This window comes from Podarcis muralis, chromosome 2, assembly GCF_964188315.1.
Source record: "Podarcis muralis chromosome 2, rPodMur119.hap1.1, whole genome shotgun sequence".
In the NCBI taxonomy this organism is placed as follows: domain Eukaryota; kingdom Metazoa; phylum Chordata; class Lepidosauria; order Squamata; family Lacertidae; genus Podarcis; species Podarcis muralis.
Genome location: NC_135656.1, coordinates 19,233,736 through 19,252,979, shown reverse-complemented (window position 1 = coordinate 19,252,979; position 19,244 = coordinate 19,233,736). Strand labels below are relative to the sequence as shown.

Sequence of the window (19,244 nt, the reverse complement as noted above, 5' to 3'; positions counted from 1 at the left end):
TGCCTCATACAGCTCTTTAGCCTGAGTTTCACTTAAAGTGGGCAACTGCAACACATCGGAAACCGCTCCCGCCTGTTTGTACTCAGTTAAAAGATCAATAGGAGAGGAGGGCACCTCCTCCTGACTCTGTGAAATGGCCAGCACAGAGATCTTTTGTTCCACATACATCTTTAAGGAATTTGCATGATACTCTCGAGCGGTGGGGTGCAATTCCTTGCAGCTAACCAGATAACGCACAGGACTCAGTTTTGCTTCTACAACACCTGGACCTTGCCATTTCACATCCAACTTGTGAGGACGGGACGGACGCAAAATCCAGACCTGGTCTCCCACCTCAAATTGTTTACACACAGCTCTGGTATCATGGACCTTCTTCTGATCTAATCGAGCATTCTCCAAATTCTCTTTGGCCAATTGCCATACACCTGCTAAGGTTCCTTTAAGTTGGGCAAAGTATTCACTGACGGAAGGCAACTTTATCTCCTCCTCAGATCCCTCCCACTCCTTGCGCAGCATTGAAAGAGGGGTATTCAGAAACCTTCCAAAAATTAACTGATTTGGTGCAAAGCCCAAACTCCTTTGATGGGAGTCATTATAAGCCGCCACCACCAAAGGCAAATCCTGATCCCAACTGGAACCATGAGCCAGGGCATATTTACGCAACATCTGGACTAAGGTCTTTTGTACTCTCTCCACCAACCCATTTCCTTGATGCTGATAAGCAATAGAGGTATGGTGGCGCACCTCAGACATTCGCAGAACCTCCTGAGTTACCTTAGCCATGAAATTAGTTCCCAAGTCGCTCACCAAAACTTTAGGAATTCCCAAAGAACAAAAGGCAGAGATTAAAGCTTTCACCAGGTTGTTAGCAGAAGTGTTAGCTAAACTTGTCCCCCAGACAAAACGAGATGCATAATCAATTATTATACACAGAAATTGTTTTCCTGAGCGGGTTTTTGGCAGGGGCCCCACTAAATCAATACCCCACTTTTCCAAGACATTTGCTTCCAAGGGGACACTCTGCAACTCACTAGGGAGATTATCACGATCATTTCCCACCTTTTGACATATTGCACAAGAGCGAACATATGCTTTAGTTGTTTGATATACATCAGGCCAGTAAAAATATCGAGTCAGTCTTTCTAAAGTCTTTTGCAGTCCCATATGGCCAGCTAAGCCATCCTCGTGTGCCAAACTGAGAACAGTTGACCGCTTCTTTGCTGGAACCACTAGCTGTAAAACAAAGTCTTTTTCCTTCACCTTTTTCGGAATGAACTGCCGGTACAAAAGGCCTTTTTTATACACAAATTGGGCCCTTTTCGCTCCACGCAGGGGAGCCCCAACCGCCTCCCGGCAATCCTGCAAGGAGGGGTCTGCTTGTTGTTCAGTGGCAAACTCACCCAAATCCCCCAGTTCGACAGGGGCATCAAAGTCCTTTTTGGGATCCACATCCAAAATGGGTACCTCTCCCTCCCCTCCGGGTTTTCCATCCAACCCTGTCTCAGGCACAACAGAGTCTGTCCCTGCCTGAATTGGGGTGGGGGGGGGTTACTACAGTCACCGGATTCACCTTGGTTTGTTGTTGCAAGTAAACTTGAAACCCAAGATCGTTCCCAACCAAGACGGGGCTTTTGCAAACCTGTGGGTCATGAACAATCACCAAATGGTCCCCGCTATAGCCTTTGTATCGAAGGGGGACTATTGCTGTTGGCTGAAAAATTTCTTCTACCCCGTATGGACTGATTTTCAGGGGCTTTGCCTGCATCTGGCTAGGCAAGACCAGATCTCTAGACACGCTTGTAATATCTGAGCCAGTGTCCCGATACGATTCCACAACATTTTTATTGACTTCAATAGGGGCAGAAAACTCCAACTTCGCCCAGTTCACATGGGGGGTTTTAAAATTACTCCCCGCACTCACCGGACCCACATTAACAGCAGTTACTGGGATAGCAGGTGTTTCAACTTTAGGGGTCGCCCCACCCTCCTCCTTCAGAGCCAAACTCTGCTCCACTCCGGATTTTTGCTGTTCCTCCTCCCAATCTTCCTCCGGCCGCTGTATCATCCGCACAGCGGGAGTGGACGTGAGGATGGGAGGCTTTTTTCCAAGCTGGGGACAAGCTGCTTTCACGTGTCCCGGCTTTTTACAGAGAAAACACAATCCCGATGTGGGGGACAGTTTAGCACGCTCTCCCCCTGTTGCAGCAAACTCTTTAGCAGGTGTAGGACTACCTCGGCTAGGTTCCTTGATGGGGGGGGGCGGATCGTCCAGACCCAATCATAGGTCTATTCGCATTATTCCCCCCTTTAGCAGTCCGTTGGGCGCGATTAAGCCAGAAAGACTCAGCCAGGGAAGTGGCCTCCTCCAAAGTTCGTGGCTTTTGGTCTGCAACCAAGCTAGCAATTTCAGGGGACAAGGACCGCATGAACTGCTCAATCAACAGGAGCTGCTTGATCTCCTTCGCATCCCGAGCCCCCTCGGCTGCAAGCCACAGTTCAAAATTCTGAGCCATCTTTGCAGAGAATACGGCTATGTTGTCAGTGAGCCCACCTTTCTCCACTTTCCGAAAGGCTTTTCTATATTGCTCAGGATGTAAGCCCAGCCGTCGCATAACTAGTTTTTTAAATTTCTCATAATTATTCAAGTCATCTTGGGGAAGGTGTCCCATCAGTTCTGACAAATCCCCACAGACCAGGGAGCGCAAAACCACCATATAAAGTTCCGGAGCGACTCCCATGTCTTTGCAGGTCACTTCAAAAAGATTTAGGTAACACAGTACATCAGTAGGGGGTTGATATTTTTGGAACACCCTCCAATTGAGGTTATTTAAAGTCAGTCCTGGAGGGGGCGGTTGTTGTTGGTTTCCCCCCCGCACTGGGACAGGTTCATACCTTGGAGCTCTGTTAGGCGCCATCCACCCATCCGGGCGTTGCTGGTCTGTCGCCACGCAGTCACGTTGAGGTCTTTGAAAAAACTCTTCCTCCTCCGTTACATACCGGCGTACTGGCACGCGCACTTGTGGAGCACGGACGGGCGAGTAGACCTTTCCCGGGCAAAGCGAAGGCTGTCCCACCTTCCTGCGCACATCTGGCCCATACGCCTCTCGGCTGCAGTCTCTCCCCGTCACTTCTTGCTGCTGTTGCGGTAGACTTTGAAAATCATACGCATTCCGGTCGTATCGTGGTGCTAGGCGAATAGCCTCACCGACTTTTGGACACTTTTCTCTGGAACGGAATCCACCGTCCACTGGATCACGTGTCCACTCCACATCAAGTCCCTCCGAGAAATCCATCTCTTTAGACTCTGTGTAAACAGGAAAATTTTCCCTAGGACGTGCAGAAGCTGCCTCTGCTTGCACCTCCTCCCGAGGGTTTAGGGGTTGGTACTCCGACGCATCCCTCCCTCTTTCCACACGGCAGGTCTCTTGTTGACCCTTCCGGACCGTCTCTGGAATGCTGGCATCCACCAACTCTTCCTGGGACCCGTCGGAAAACCAGGACGCGGATTTTTCGCTAGGACTTGGAGTCCTCATGGGGTTGGTTTCCACCGGTAGGGAACTAGCTTCTCCCACTTCCCCCCATTGATCAATAGTTCTCATAGATTGTTGTGCAGTTGCTAAAGAGTCCTCCATCCTAACTATCTCTACCCAAAATAACAAACCGTTTGTAAGCCACAAGATACGTGCCAAAAAGTTTTAAAACATTACAGTGCTTTTCCGCAGGGAAGTTCTAGATCCCACCACGCTGCCAACATGTAGTAAAGGCGCCCACGCTACCCTTCCATCACCCGACTCTGCTCTCCGGCCAGTCCAGGTTTCTTGAGTAGGTTTGCGAGGGGGTTTTCTTTTCTCAAACACAGACCGAAATCACACCGGTAGGGCTGCCACCACTCCCTTTAGTTCAGGGGAACCCAAAGACACAATCAGGGAGAAGAGAGTGTCCAATTTAACCTGGCAATTCCCCCCCTTCTACAAGCTGAATCCACAGACTTGCAGACAGAAATTCTTATGGTAGAGCGTAACTAAGCGGAAGGCTTGGATTTAGCTATTCCCTCGGAAAAGGCACAAATACCAACAGGCTCTAACATAAAAGTTTATTTTAAAAGAATAACTGAAAACATGTGGGAAAACCACAGGCACATCTTAAGTGTCTTACAAACATGAAAATAATAACGATGTACATTATAACTAACTGTTACATACCTACAAAGGAACACAGATAAGATAGTAAGAGTCCTTTCAAGCTGTTGCGTAATGGAGCTGTTTGAGGATTTCCATTTCAAAAGGACGTAACGACGGCTATCGATGAAAGTTACAGCCGGGCATCTTTGCAAGTTGCAACGCAATGGCAGAGAGCAAAGAGTCAGCAATTCCCTTGATCTTTTATCTATAATTCTGACTCTGCGTCGTAACTTTTGGCCAATCAGAGCCTTAATTGGATTAGCCCACTCTTTTGCAGCTGGGTCAGTTTTAGGTTTGAACCCTTAATCAAAGAATCTTCCTCCCACCTGTGGAAATTAACCAGATCCCCAATTCTCAGCAATTTGAAAACAAACAACCTCCGGGAAGGAGGAAGGGATTCTTACCACCAGCCCAGGTGTCAAACCTTTCATTAATCAAGGACCCCTTTCCTCCCATAAACCTCTCATGGCAAGGAGCCAAAAAGTCTGGGGTTAAAGATACACAGCTCCCTTTCCCAGGGTCCTTGTAACTAGCAAAGTACCCACAAGGCCACATTCTTTTACTTGACCAAGGAATGATTTTTCTGAACATGTCTACATTACTACACCATTCATGACTTCAAAATGCAGGCAAGGCCAGCTGATTACAATTCCATGCAATTCCATACAATTCTATACTAGCAGTCTCTTTATTTTATTTATAATCTTTTTTATTCAGTTTTACACGACACATTAGACATAATCATCAATCTTCCCTGAATCCTTAAACTTCCCTCCACCCTTCCATGGTTTCCATTTCCAATCTTTTTCAACTGCATCATATATTTTCTCTAGTTTTCTTAAAATAATCCATTTTTGGGACGCGGGTGGCGCTGTGGGTAAAAGCCTCAGCGCCTAGGGCTTGCCGATCAAAAGGTCAGCGGTTCGAATCCCCGCGGCAGGGTGCGCTCCCGTTGTTTGGTCCCAGCGCCTGCCAACCTAGCAGTTCGAAAGCACTCCCGGGTGCAAGTAGATAAATAGGGACCGCTTACTAGCGGGAAGGTAAACAGCGTTTCCGTGTGCGGCTCTGGCTCGCCAGAGCAGCGATGTCACACTGGCCACGTGACCCGGAAGTGTCTCCAGACAGTGCTGGCCCCCAGCCTCTTGAGTGAGATGGGCGCGCAACCCTAGAGTCTGTCAAGACTGGCCCGTACGGGCAGGGGTACCTTTACTAATCCATTTTTACCTTAGTTTCTAGTACATTACAAGCGTTACTCAAATCCTGCCAAAGGTTTCAGTTGTTTACGGTGTTCTCTTAGGTAAATTGTAAATTCCCCCCATTCCTTATTAAAGTTTCTCTCTTCCTGGTTTCTGATTTTCCCGGTCATTTTTTGCCATTTCTGCGTAGTCCATCCTTTCCATCAGCCATTCATCTCTGGTCAGGACTTTAACATCTTTCCATCTCTGGGCCAGTAGTATCAACCCTGCTGTCGGCGCATACATACCGTATTTTTCGCCCTATAAGACGCATCAGACCACAAGACACACCTAGCTTTTGGAGGAGGAAAACAAGAAAAAAAATATTCTGAATCTCAGAAGCCAAGAGGGATTGCTGCGCAGTGAAAGCTGCAATCCCTCTTGCTGTTCTGGCTTCTGGGATAGCTGTGCAGCCTGCATTCGTTCCATAAGACGCACACACATTTCCCCTTACTTTTTAGGAGGGAAAAAGTGAGTCTTATACAGTGGTACCTCGCAAGACGAATGCCTCGCAAGACAAAAAACTCGCTAGACGAAAGGTTTTTCCGTTTGCGAGTTGCCTCGCAAGACGAATTTCCCTATAGGCTTGCTTCGCAAGACGAAAACGTCTCGCGACTTTGTTTCCTTTGTCTAAATAATAATTCGCAAGACAAAAAATTCGCTAGACGGCAAAACTTGCGGAACGAATTAATTTCGTCTTGCGGGGCACCACTGTAGAGCAAAAAATACGGTAAATAATAATAGTTTCTGCTCCTTTGGTATCTTATACTATCAGTCTCTTTAGCTTCGTACCGCAAACTCTAACTAGCAGAAGCTCTCTACCATTTGTGGGTAAGAAGATGCATTGGAGCTGTTGAGAATTCCGTTCCACCTTAAGGAACAGATGTGTGGAATTGTTGCATGTCACATGTCTGTTTACATTCCAGCCCAGTTTGCTGGGAACTTCCGATTGTGTATAGCTTTCGTTTTTCCCATTCTCTCTGAGACGACATGAGAGAGAGGCAACATGTTTCTTTGTTCTGATTTATGTTTAATAAATCTGTAGTTATAGTATGACTTCACAAGCCTCACGCCTATTCTGTGTGCGCAGTACACTCTGCTAATAGTGTGCCCTGGCTTTTGAAGTCTGGGTCACTGATTTACATCAGAGCACAGGCCAATGGATGGAGACGGCGCAGCTGGGGCTTACCAGCTGGCCTCCCAGCCCTCTGCATGTTGACAGGGGCTGAGTTGGAAACCTCGTATAGGCAATGGATGTTCTCCTTTTTAATGACAGAACCACGGAGTTGAAAGAGCCCGACTGCCATCTAAGTGCATCTATTGGGGCAGAACCACTCACCTGTCAGTTTCACACTACAGAACAGGGATTGTGGGATGTCCCTGGTCAATCGTGATCACTGCCAGCTCTTTTTAAGTGGGATTTGATTAGACATGCTTGCTAGAGAACATAATGTACAATATAGAACATAATGTACCACAAAGAGAGAGAAGACTCAGCACACAGCGGTGAATGCAGGGTCAACAGTTTCAAGGAAGCAAGCCAGACACAATCGGCAATGTGGGAAAGTCCAAAAGAGAAAAGAAAAGCTTCTTTACCCAGGATTCATAGTGAAATGGCTGGTGCTTCAGCGCTGGAAAGATAAGAACATCACTACAGTAGGACTTTTAAGTAGACTTTTAATTCAAAGGGGGGATGACCTTCAGCAGATGAGATCCTCAGAGACTGCTGAACAAATACAGATTTTGAAGAATTTCACCTTGTCCAACCATGAAACAAGCTCTTTGGCTCCCTTTCATGCACCTTATCTTTGATACTTTCTCGATTGCTTTCAGAGCTATTGTGAAATCACAGCATTAATGCTGCAGAGGGAGGAACAGAGTCAGGGTGCAGAGTACTCAAGGTTGGCCAAGTTATTTTGATGCACAAAGCACACATCCCAGTAGGTAGGGATGGGGGAGAAAATAGTTTTAGTTTGCATTCACAGGCAAGGCTACCTAACTTGCAGCTTCTGAAACAATATGTGAATTGAAATACAGCCATCCTTTGAAAGTCACACTGCTTAGAATTTCGCAGCGCAGTTCTTCAGCCATGTAACGCATAGAGTTTCCATACAAACGCACATATTAGTGAAAAGACCATACAAAAGAACGCATCATATCAATGAAAACCACTTTGCAAATGTGTGTATAATACGCAAAACTGCACAAAAAAATCTGAAGAAATCTGCACTAAAATATTGCTGAAGTCCCATGAGGAATTTTTACTATTTTTATTATTTAATTGCAAACTAATGTGGAAATGTACAGAACTTAAGACAGGAAAAATAAGAAATCAAGAGAAACCAAATTTGAGAAATTCGCTCATCCCTACCCACAAAGCAACTCTCCATCTCCAGAGCAATAAAAATGCAGTAATGAATAAAATAAGCTAGCAATTTGCTGCCCCATCATGACACTCAAAATGTGCCTCCTGAGGCAACTGCCTCACTCTGCCTAATGGTAGTGTTCAGTGGCGTAGCGTGGGTTGACAGCACCCGGGGCAAGGCAAGTAATTTGCGCCCCCTAACCCGTGGATTTGCACCCCCTAACCCATGGATTTGCGCCCCCTAACCTGTGGATTTGCCCTAACCCCAGATGTTGTGCCCGGTGCGGCCGGCCCCCCCTGCACCCCCCACGCTACGCCACTGGTAGTGTTGGCCCTTTTCACATTCCTTCTTCCCTAGGCTCTTCCCCTGTTTCCTTTCCTTTATTTGTCTTCTTTTTCTGGTTTTACATGCTTTTGTTTTTTGTTTTTAAATAGTTGTATTGCTTTAATTAAAACAATAGCCGGGAAAGGTGTAAATACAAATACATGACACAACCACTACCGACCCAAAAACAACAAGAAAAGCACAGGACCTCAACTGAATTTGACTAGAGATAGGGACACGGGTGGCGCTGTGGGTTAAACCACAGAGCCTAGGACTTGCCGATCAGAAGGTCAGCGGTTCGAATCCCCGTGACGGGGTGAGCTCCCGTTGCTCGGTCCCTGCTCCTGCCAACCTAGCAGTTCGAAAGCACATCAAAGTGCAAGTAGATAGATAGGTACCGCTTCGGCGGGAAGGTAAACGGCGTTCCCGTGCGCTGCTCTGGTTCGCCAGAAGCGGCTTAGTCATGCTGGCCACATGACCCGGAAGCTGTACACCGGCTCCCTCGGCCAATAAAGCGAGATGAGCGCCGCAACCTCAGAGTCGGCCATGACTGGACCTAATGGTCAGGGGTCCCTTTACCTTTTTATCCAGTCCAACCTTGGGCATCTGCTCAACCTGTCCCCCAAATCTTTCAAAGGGGAAGAAATGGGGAGGAGTGCAACTGACATGCCACCCCATAACCCAACCCTGGTCCTTGTGTGTTCCTGAAGGGAACCTGAGAGAACCTTTGTAGGCTATGCTCTGTTCTAGCAGCAAGCAATTCCTTCTGAATTTCTGAATCTCACCAGCTTTGCCTGAGTATGGGCTTCAAGCATGTATCTAACTATAGCTTCCAGAGGGTTCAATTCAGTTGGAAGCAGGGAGGGAAAGATTATCAGCTGTTTTCCTTTAAGGAGCTGTTGTGTGTGCACAGGGGGAAATATGCCAGTAATTGCAGCAAAGTATATATCTGTGCTAATAAATCAGTAGTGGGAAAATAGGCTCAAGATCCCCGAACGACTGCGGCAAACGCTTTTCACATTTACTGTATTGCTGCCTCCCTTGCGTTGACAAAATAAGCTATCCCACAGTACATTCTCATGGCCTCTAATGTAAAGAACCACTTACAGAAACCTCCTGGTAGCTTTTGTGTTGCCGCTAGCCTGTGTGACACATTAAGTATATAATCACGCAGAGGAATCTGATACACACCGAAGTACAAAATGTATCGGGCAAAAATTGCCTTTCTGTAAAGGAAAGGAGTAGGAGACGCAAGCCAGTCACGCAACGTTTCATTTCACCCAGTGAGAGATTAAATGGCTTCTTTACCAGCCAGAAAGCTATAATAAATGTATGCGTGACATACATTTTCAGGGTGGTTCTTAGTACTCTGTGTGGGGTTTGGGGGGAAGCTGAATTGTTGTTGAGCATGAAAATCATGACTCTCACTCATTCACATGTTTATTTTTGCTTCCTCAATCCCATTGCACTGAGACTTATTCCATGGGGTGTCTTCACGTCATGAACCACTGTGTACCTCTCATGATCCCTAGCCACTTAACGTTTTTGGGGTCTGTCTATTTAAGGCAGAACGCCATGCACCAATTGCGATTGAAATGGTTTTAATATGTCTCGTGGTAATGAGGTCATTAGCAGTGCCTCCAGGCCTTCATACTGAATCCATCTGCCTTCGCAGTGAGAACAGCAGCCAACATCTGTTGAAACAAAGGGTTGGGCTGCATCTTAGGTTGTGCCTGATGTTGGGGGTGCCGATGGCAGTGGTGTCCCCTATGACCAGCTCTCCTCTTCCTGTCATGACGCCTTCCTGAACATTCATCCTCCTGCTTTGTACAGTGATGCTGTGCCATGTTTCATTGTTGTATGTCTTAGATGTTCTGGCCGAGAGCTGGTGAACCAATGACCAATCAGGTAGGTTCAGATGTTGTCATGGGGCTGCCAGGGAATGCCCCAGAGCTGAGGGAGGGGGAGGAACAGGAGCCTTTAGAAAAGACAAGAGAAGGAGAGGAGGACAAGGAAGCAGAAGGAACTCAAGCGGTGAAGATACTCCCAGATGCTGGAGAGCATCAAGACTACTCTACCAGTTCAGGGAGATTTGATGCCCATTCCTTCAGCACAGGACAGGAGGGGGTTAAAACGTAGGGAACAAAGGAGGCATTTGGGGCTTCCCAAGCTCCTCTGCTGGTAAGGGTAAAGGGACCCCTGACCATTAGGTTCAGTCGTGACCGACTCTGGGGTTGCAGCGCTCATCTCGCTTTATTGGCCAAGGGAGCCGGCGTACAGCTTCCGGGTCATGTGGCCAGCATGACTGAGCCGCTTCTGGCGAACCAGAGCAGCGCACGGAAACGCCGTTTACCTTCCCAATGGAGCGGTACCTATTTATCTACTTGCACTTTGATGTGCTTTCGAACTGCTAGGTTGGCAGGAGCAGGGACTGAGCAACGGGAGCTCACCCCGTCGCAGGGATTCGAACCGCTGACCTTCTGATCGGCAAGTCCTAGGCTCTGTGGTTTAACCCACAGCGCCACCCACGTCCCTCTGCTGGAGGAGGAGCCAAAAGCTCCCACTTCCTGGATCTGCTACCAAGGATTTGGACGCATGAAGCTATGTTCTGTACCTTGTAAATATATCTCTGAGTGAGCAGAGGTATTCCTTGCGAAAGGCTTCCAGACCCAGCACAGATGTTAAGGCATAGTTAGAAGGCTATAAGCATTCGCCACTGGGTATCTGAGTTCTCAAACATTCACCAAACTTTTCTGGGGCTATTATTTGTAGTTAATGTCCACATGCATCAAAATGTAGAATATTCACTGTACCACAATAGATTTCTAAAAAAGATTTTTTTTAATCTAAAATAATCCATTTCTCACATGCTTGAGTGTGCACATAAACCCAATTAAATTTAGTCTCACCAGTCCATTTAAACCATACGAAACCAGTAATTGTGGCTACAGCCCATAAGACCAGAGACAATCTGAAAAATAGCACTGCATAAGACAAATTTCAAACTCTAATCCTGTGGTTCCGATTGTGGGGCACACTCCCCACAGGGGGCAATTTGATTTTTAATGGGGGCAATTTGAGAATGAGTTATTAACAGTCTTTTAGGCTTCCTCCATATTAACAGGAGTTCACTTTTTGAATACAGTGGTACCTCGGGTTAAGTACTTAATTCATTCTGGAGGTCTGTTCTTAGCCTGAAACTGTTCTTAACCTGAAGCACCACTTTAGCTAATGGGGCCTCCTGCTGCCGGTGCGCCACCGCTGCAGCACGATTTCTGTTCTCATCCTGAAGCAAAGTTCTTAGCCCGAGGTACTATTTCTGGGTTAGTGGAGTCTGTTTTGTGCTGGGAAATGTCATTTGAAAGGCTGGGGGACTGGAATATTTCCAAGCTGAGGGGCAATGCCACTCAGAAACGACTAGGATCTGTATCAAGAAATCACTTATGTGCTATCAGTATCAAATCTCGCACTATGCAGCTTTCATGATTGGCTATGAAAGGCCAGCCCTTTCGCTGTGTGTGCTTGTGTACTTTTAACACCTTGTCCTTTTTCATGTTGATGATGAAGAAGAAGAAATTTCAGCAAATACAGCTCATTATAGTCAAGGGTTGGAAGAATCTGAAATGCTGCACCAGGCAATATCCCCTCTTTTACACAGCTGTAAGAGGAATTCCAATGTTGAAAGGCCAATTAGTCTTAAGGCACTAAGACCAAAGGGACGCAGGTGGCGCTGTGGGTAAAACCTCAGTGCCTAGGGCTTGCCGATCGCAAGGTCAGCGGTTCGAATCCCCGTGGCAGGGTGAGCTTCCGTTTTGCGATCCCAGCTCCTGCCCACCTATCAGTTCGAAAGCACCCCTAAGTGCAAGTAGATAAATAGGTACCGCTTTACGGTGGGAAGGTAAACGGCGTTTCCATGTGCTGTGCTGGTGCTGGCTCGCCAGAGCAGCTTCGTCATGCTGGCCACGTGACCCGGAAGTGTCTCCGGACAGCGCTGGCCCCCGGCCTCTTAAGTGAGATGGGCGCACAACCTAGAGTCGGACACAACTGGCCTGTACGGGCAGGGGTACCTTTACCTAAGAGGAATTCCAATGTTGAAAGGCCAATTAGTCTTAAGGCACTAAGACCAAATTAAGAGGAGAAAAAAACTCAAACCAAATGCTGTTTTTTTCAGCTTCCCTTCATTCACACTGGCAGACAAGTTACCAGCGCCCCAAACCAAAAAATCTGGATGCATGATTCTTTTTGTCAAATTTGTATTTGGCAAAGGAGGCGGTTTCAGATATTGCAGATCTCTTTTTCAGTTGCAAAGTCATGCCTCGGATGATTATCTTCCAGTTTCTTCACTCAAGTGAGTTCATGTCAAATCTGGAGGTATAAGAATCAAGATGTGGCAAAGATGAGATTCTGAGTAAAGGTAAAGGTAAAGGTACCCCTGCCCGTACGGGCCAGTCTTGACAGACTCTAGGGTTGTGCGCCCATCTCACTCAAGAGGCCGGGGGCCAGCGCTGTCCGGAGACACTTCCGGGTCACGTGGCCAGCGTGACATCGCTGTTCTGGCGAGCCAGAGCTGCACACGGAAACGCCGTTTACCTTCCCGCTAGTAAGCGGTCCCTATTTATCTACTTGCACCCGGGGGGGCTTTCGAACTGCTAGGTTGGCAGGCGCTGGGACCGAACAACGGGAGCGCACCCCGCTGCGGGGATTCGAACCGCCGACCTTTTGATCGGCAAGCCCTAGGTGCTGAGGCTTTTACCCACAGCGCCACCCGCGTCCGAGATTCTGAGTAGTTACTTCTTTTTTACAGCTTATTTAAGACGGTGCTGAACCACTGGCCTACAAGCCAGTTCTGGTCCCCAGGGCTTTTTGGGGGGGTGGGGGAGGGCTGGGTGATATTGAAAAATCAGGGCAGCTATAAAAGTTTGCCTCAATCTTGCTTTTTTATTTAGTTCCATAAGAAACAACCATAATGAACAACTTCCAAAAACAGAAAGTACAAAATCAACAGCTCTGTTAGCCTTAGTAAGGGTAAAGGTAAAGGGATCCCTGACCATTGGGTCCAGTCGTGACTGACTCTCGGGTTGCAGTGCTCATCTCGCTTTTTTGGCTGAGGGAGCCAGCGTACAGCTTCCGGGTCATGTGGCCAGCATGACTAAGCCGCTTCTGGCGAAGCAGAGCAGTGAACGGAAAAGCCGTTTACCTTCCCGCTGGAGTGGTACCTATTTATCTACTTGCACTTTGACGTGCTTTTGAACTGCTAGGTTGGCAGGAGCAGGGACCGAGCAACGGGAGCTCACCCCGTCACGGGGATTCAAACCGCCGACCTTCTGATCGGCAAGTCCTAGGCTCTGTGGTTTAACCCACAGCACCACCCGCGCGCGTAAGGGTAATTTTTGCTAAATGCAATAGTTTACCTAGAGTTTGAAAGTCTACAGATATCAGATAGATACATAGATATAGATACACACACACACACACACACACACACACACACACACACACACACACAGTGGTACCTCTCGTTATGAACTTAATTCATTCCAGGGGTCTGTTCTTAACCTGAAACTGTTCTTAACTAGAGGTGTGTTTTCGCTAAGGGGGCCTCTTGTTGCTGCTGTGCCGCTGGCACACGATTTCCGTTCTCATCCTGGGGCAAAGTTCTCAACTCGAGGTAACTCTTCCAGGTTAGCGGAGTTTGTAACCTGAAGCGTTTGTAACCTGAGGCGTTTGTAACTCGAGGTACCAGTGTGTGTGTGTGTGTGTGTGTGTGTGTGCGCCATAGCGCTTGGCAAATTGCAACATGGAAATATAGTCAGATGCATAAAAAACCAATTGCACAAATTGTGGAGACTGCTGGAGCATATAATTTCTCAGAGAAAAAAACACATAAGCGGCTTAAAATGTGTCTTTAAGTTCATTTGTTCAGCAGGGAAAGTCATTACAGAAATAATTCTCCACCACCAAACAATAGAAACCCATAAAATATATAGCATTTAAAAGCAATACAAATAACACATTAAAATGTTGTTTTATTCCTGATATAGAATTTAGCCAAGGCTATAACAGCAGCATGAGCAGAACACACTCCTTAGGAAGAGGAACTGCTAAATTACTTATACATTAATGAAAACCCTGATTTAGTTGACCAACTGCAGTCAAGCTATTAAAACCCTTTAATAACTCTTTCTAAACTTTGCCATAAATCCAACACAGTGATGAGAGTCATCTATCACACTTTTCCTGCAACTACGAAATCTTTAAACTATTATTCAATCTCCTCGTTAATCATGTCGGAAGCTTTTCTGTCTCTGCAATCTCAAGCTATAAAGATCTTAAAGCTTTCCTCTTGCTGGCATCTGAAAGCTCTGTCAAATCACCTTGAACCATATTGACATGCTGGCAAGAAAAGCAGACGATTTTGATGCCACAACACGAGGCAAATCTTGCTGCATATCTATATCCTATAGTCTCTGCTTACATAAGGATTTAGCAACAACAATATTCAATGATAAGGGCTAATTCAATTCAAGACCGCGGAATAAAGCAAAAGGATACTGTGTACTGTGTTCTAATTTGTTGATTTTAAACCAGTAACTCAATAAAGTAAAATCCCTAGGCAAACTGGAAAGCAAGCTGCTTTGCTTCTAACCAACACAGCAGGCATGGATCTAGGAACAGACAATATTAGCTGCTTAATATAATATTTATGCATACAGTTTATACACACAGTTACATTACTCAAGTAATGTAATTAACGTATTTGCAGAGTTTAAAATATCACCAATGCTGGCGATAACCACAGCAGATTATGTTGAGCGAGCTCGTTTGAACAGGAGAGCTATATTAAAAAAAAAAAAAAATAGGAGAAAATCATCACCATCCTTTTATTATTTATGTAATGAGCACCTGATTGGGTTGCTCCAGCCCACTCTGGGTGGCTCCCAATAACATCCACAAAGGAAACATAAGATTACTTAACATGGATCAGTTACATTTTAAGCACTCTAAAATATATCGTGTCTTGCTCATAATGGTGTGATGCTAGTTGTAAATTAGAGATCTTCCCTTCCTTGGGGTAAAAGCCAATGCTTGCTAAGTAACAGATGCCCTAAGGCAGTGTTCCCCAAGCTTGGGCCTCCAGCTGTTTTTGGACTACAATTCCCATCATCTTTGACCACTGGTCTTGCTAGCGAGGGATGATGGGAGTTGTAGTCCAAAAACAGCTGGAGGCCCAAGGTTGGGGAACACTGCCCTAAGGCAGCCTTTCTCAACCTTAGGTCCCCAGATGTTTTCGGCCTACAACTCCCATCATCCCTGACCACTGGTCCTGTGAGCTAGGGATCATGGGAGTTGTAGGCCAAAAACATCTGGGGACTCAAGGTTGAGAACCACTGCCCTAATGTCACATGAGTTCTTGAAGTCCAGGTGTGCTGGTCCCATGGGTTACCCAAGAGGCGAGGTCCAAGTCCGGTCCGTGGTCAAAGGTGCAACGTGGAGGCAGTACGTGGTAGCTGAAGCTGGGTGCAGGGCAGGGAGCCTGGTGAAGTCAGGAACAGGCTTGCAAGCAGGGAGCCAGGGCAGGTCAAGAGCTCAGGCAGGAACTAGCAACCAACAATGTTGCTCCCGCAACTTGGGACTGGGACTGGCCGGCTTTTATCTGCCCTGAGGCATAGGGCGGCCCCGATCCTCTGGTGACTCGCCTCTCCTGGCCTGGAAGTGAACACTCCTCCTGCGGGAACTTAGTTCCCTCCACCTCTCTGCCCTGAGCCTCTGCAGCTCAGGAGAGGCTGGAGGGTTACCGGACCCAGAGGCAACCTCAACCTCCTCTGACGGGGCTGAGAGTGGAGCACCTGCAGGCAATGGGTCCTCCATCACCTCAGGAGCCAGAGCAGACTCAGCTGATGCCTGCACCTGAGGATCCAGCACAGGTGAGGACCCTTCAGGTTCAAGCCCCAGCCCTGGCTCAGCTGGTTCTGGAGGCGGGGAATCGTGCAGGCTGGGATCCCTCAGGTTCAGCATCCAAGTCCAAATCCCAGGCCATCACACCAGGTGTGCGACACCTGTGGACCTCCAGATGTGTCATAGGCCCTGAGTGGTGGGGGGTTTGGGCAGGCCAGGTGACCTCCCAAGACACCAGGGAGGGAGAGAGAGGGCTGGGAAGGTCTCTGCCCAGGTCAGGAGAGCCAGAGAAAGAGAATCCAAGGGAAGATCCTAGTGGGAGGAGTTTCCTATGTCTAGTCCCATCTACCCACCAGCCCACACAGCATGAGCTCCACCTACAGAGGTAGGTTCTAGCTCATCCACTTTGCCATGTCAGAAACTATGTACAGTCCCAGCTCACCAAGGGTTGGGAGAAGGATGGGGGTGGCGCTGTGGTCTAAACCACTGAGCCTCTTGGGCTTGCCGATCGGAAGGTCGCCAGTTCGAATCCCTTCGACGGAGGGCATGCCCGCTGCTTTGTCCCAGCTCCTGCCAACCTAGCAGTTCAATAGCACACCAGTGCAAGTAGATAAATAGGTACTGCTGTGGCAGGAAGGTAAACAGCGTTTCCATGCACTCTGGTTTCCATCACGGTGGTCCGTTGCACCAGAAGCGGTTTAGTCATGCTGGCCACATAATAATAATAATAATAATAATAATAATAATAATAATAATAATAATAATTATTATTATTATTATTATTATTATTATTATTATTATTATTATTATTAATTTATTTATTTATTTATTTATTTATACCCCGCCCATCTGGCTGGGTTTCCCCAGCCACTCTGGACAGCTTCCAACAAAATATTAAAATACAATAGTCTATTAAACATTAAAAGCTTCCCTAAACACAACTGCCTTCAGATGTCTTCTAAAAGTCTGTTAGTTGTTTTTCTCTTTGACATCTGGTGGGAGGGCGTTCCACAGGGCGGGTGCCACTACCGAGAAGGCCCTCTGCCTGGTTCCCTGTAACCTCACTTCTCGCAGCGAGGGAACCACCAGAAGGCCCCTGGAACTGGACCTCAGTGTCCGGGCTGAACAATGGAGGTGGAGACGCTCCTTCAGGTAGACTGGGCCGAGGCCGTTTAGGGCTTTAAAGGTCAGCACCAACACTTTGAATTGTGCTCGGAAATGTACTGGGACCCGGAAAGCTGTCTGTGGACAAACGCTGGCTCCCTCGGCCTGAAAGCGAAATGAGTGCCACACCCCATAGTCCCCTTTGACTGGACTTAGCCATCCAGGGGTCCTTTACATTTTCCTTTTACTACCTCCCTGTCCTGTCCGCCACTGAGGAGACAGTAACACCTCCTTCATCACTAAGGTCTTGCCCAAGAATCAGAACCACTTGTCATGCTAAGTCGTGCCCGCTACTTTCCCTAATAACAGGACTACAGAGGCTTTTTCGAGCTTGGACTCACCAGAACTCAGTTCTGGCACCTCTCAGGTGGGCACCATTGCCATTATAGGAGAACAAGGCTAGGCGTTCTTGAAAAATTGCACTGGTTAGTTCCAAACAAATAAAATAAAATAAAATAAAATAAAAGAGGGTCATTAAAATGTGAGTAAGGTTTCTGCACAAACACTTCCAAACACTCAAAGGGAAAGGGCAGCTGATGCCTCAAGGTCTCTGCCTGTCACTCTGTTTCTATCCATTGCTTCCTTGAGCTCCCCCCCCCCTCTCTCGTACTGGCTCGGCACCTGTCGTCTCTTTTTTATGTTTCACACTGCAAACCTTTCAAGACAATGCCTGTAAAGAAACTAATGCGGTGTTGCTCTGGTCGACAACAAAGTTCCTATGTATTCCTCTAATTCAGATGCTAAAGAGGTTTCAATGTGGCCCTCTACACACTTCTGTGAGGCCCTCAGAACTCTCCCAGCCCATTCTTCCTCCCCAGGCAACACCCCTCACCAGCCTGGCTCCCCAAATCATCATCTAGAAGAAGAAGAGGAGGTCCAGTCGTGACCGACTCTGGGGTTGTGGCGCTCATCTCGCTCTATGGGCCGAGGGAGCTGGCGTTTGTCTGCAGACAGCTTCCGGGTCATGTGGCCAGCATGACTAAGCCACTTCTGGTGAACCAGAGCAGCGCACGGCAATGCCGTTTACCTTCCCGCCGGAGCGGTACCTATTTATCTACTTGCACTTTTATGTGCTTTCGAACTGCTAGGTTGGCAGGAGTGGGGACCAAGCAACGGGAGCTCACCCCGTCACAGGGATTTGAACCGCCGACCTTCTGATCAGCAAGTCCTAGGTTCTGTGGTTTAACCCACAGCGCCACTCGTGTCCCTATCACCACCCTAAGGAGTCTCAAAGCAGCTAACAATCTCCTTTCCCTTCCTCCCCCACAACAAACACTCTGTGAGGTGAGTGAGGCTGAGAGACTTCAGAGAAGTGTGACTAGCCCAAGGTCACCCAGCAGCTGCATGTGGAGAAGTGAAGACGCGAACCCGGTTCACCAGATTACGGGACTACTGCTCTTAACCACTACACCACACTGGCTCTAGGGCTTTTGCTTGGCTGGTAATGTGTCACTGAATTGTGCTAATGTCTCTTGTTTGCATAGATGTTTTTGTGGGGAGGAGAGGTTAGAAACCTCTGACTTCTGGGTAGGTGAAATGTAAGCTAAAAAGGTAAGAATCTCATTCCTTGCTCCACCCACTTTTTTTGCTATTGGGCCTACCCACAAAGGAATGCAATCCGTGGAGCTTCAAAAGGTTCCTCAGCCCTGCTCTCAACAAATCCTAACATAGAAGATGTGAAGGCTACATATTCTGAAGTCTTGGGCTATGTCAGCATTTTGTGATGCCAGTCCTCGTGGGTTTCTCAACTACCTCTGGTTCTGGACTGTGTGATGCCAAGCTCAGAACCCCCAGAATGTTATCCCTAAAAACACCTCTTTGAGAAAGCCACTCTAGAACGCGGAGCCAAACACACCTTTGCTGTGACAATCTGAATGTCAAGGGGCTGTCAATGAGCCAGGGCAACCACAGGGCAGGCACACGCATAGAAGGCGTGGAGGGCAATTAGCTCTTTATTAACAGAAAATAACACAGCAGAGTCCTCTGGTTCGCCTTAATCCAGCTGAGATGTTGCTGAAACTGACCACTAGCTCTGCCCTTCCCACTCTGGATCCCTCCCAAGCAAAGGAAGACTGCAT

General features: G+C 47.5%; 2 protein-coding genes across 2 annotated transcripts in view; both read right to left on the bottom strand.

Moving 5' to 3' along the window:
- ANKFN1 (ankyrin repeat and fibronectin type III domain containing 1) overlaps nt 1–19,244 on the bottom strand; it is a 233,345-nt gene that overhangs the window by 189,853 nt on the left and 24,248 nt on the right. The gene's annotated exons all lie outside the window — the stretch shown is intronic.
- LOC144326894 (uncharacterized) lies at nt 1,824–3,759 on the bottom strand. The gene has a single exon (XM_077923961.1). It carries the CDS (start codon nt 3,630–3,632, stop codon nt 2,238–2,240), a length of 1,395 nt encoding a protein of 464 aa, XP_077780087.1. The 5' UTR covers nt 3,633–3,759; the 3' UTR covers nt 1,824–2,237.

Excerpts from the sequence above, each read along its gene's own strand:
- LOC144326894 (XM_077923961.1), bottom strand. The coding sequence starts at position 3,632 with ATGGAGGACTCTTTAGCAACTGCACAACAATCTATGAGAACTATTGAT.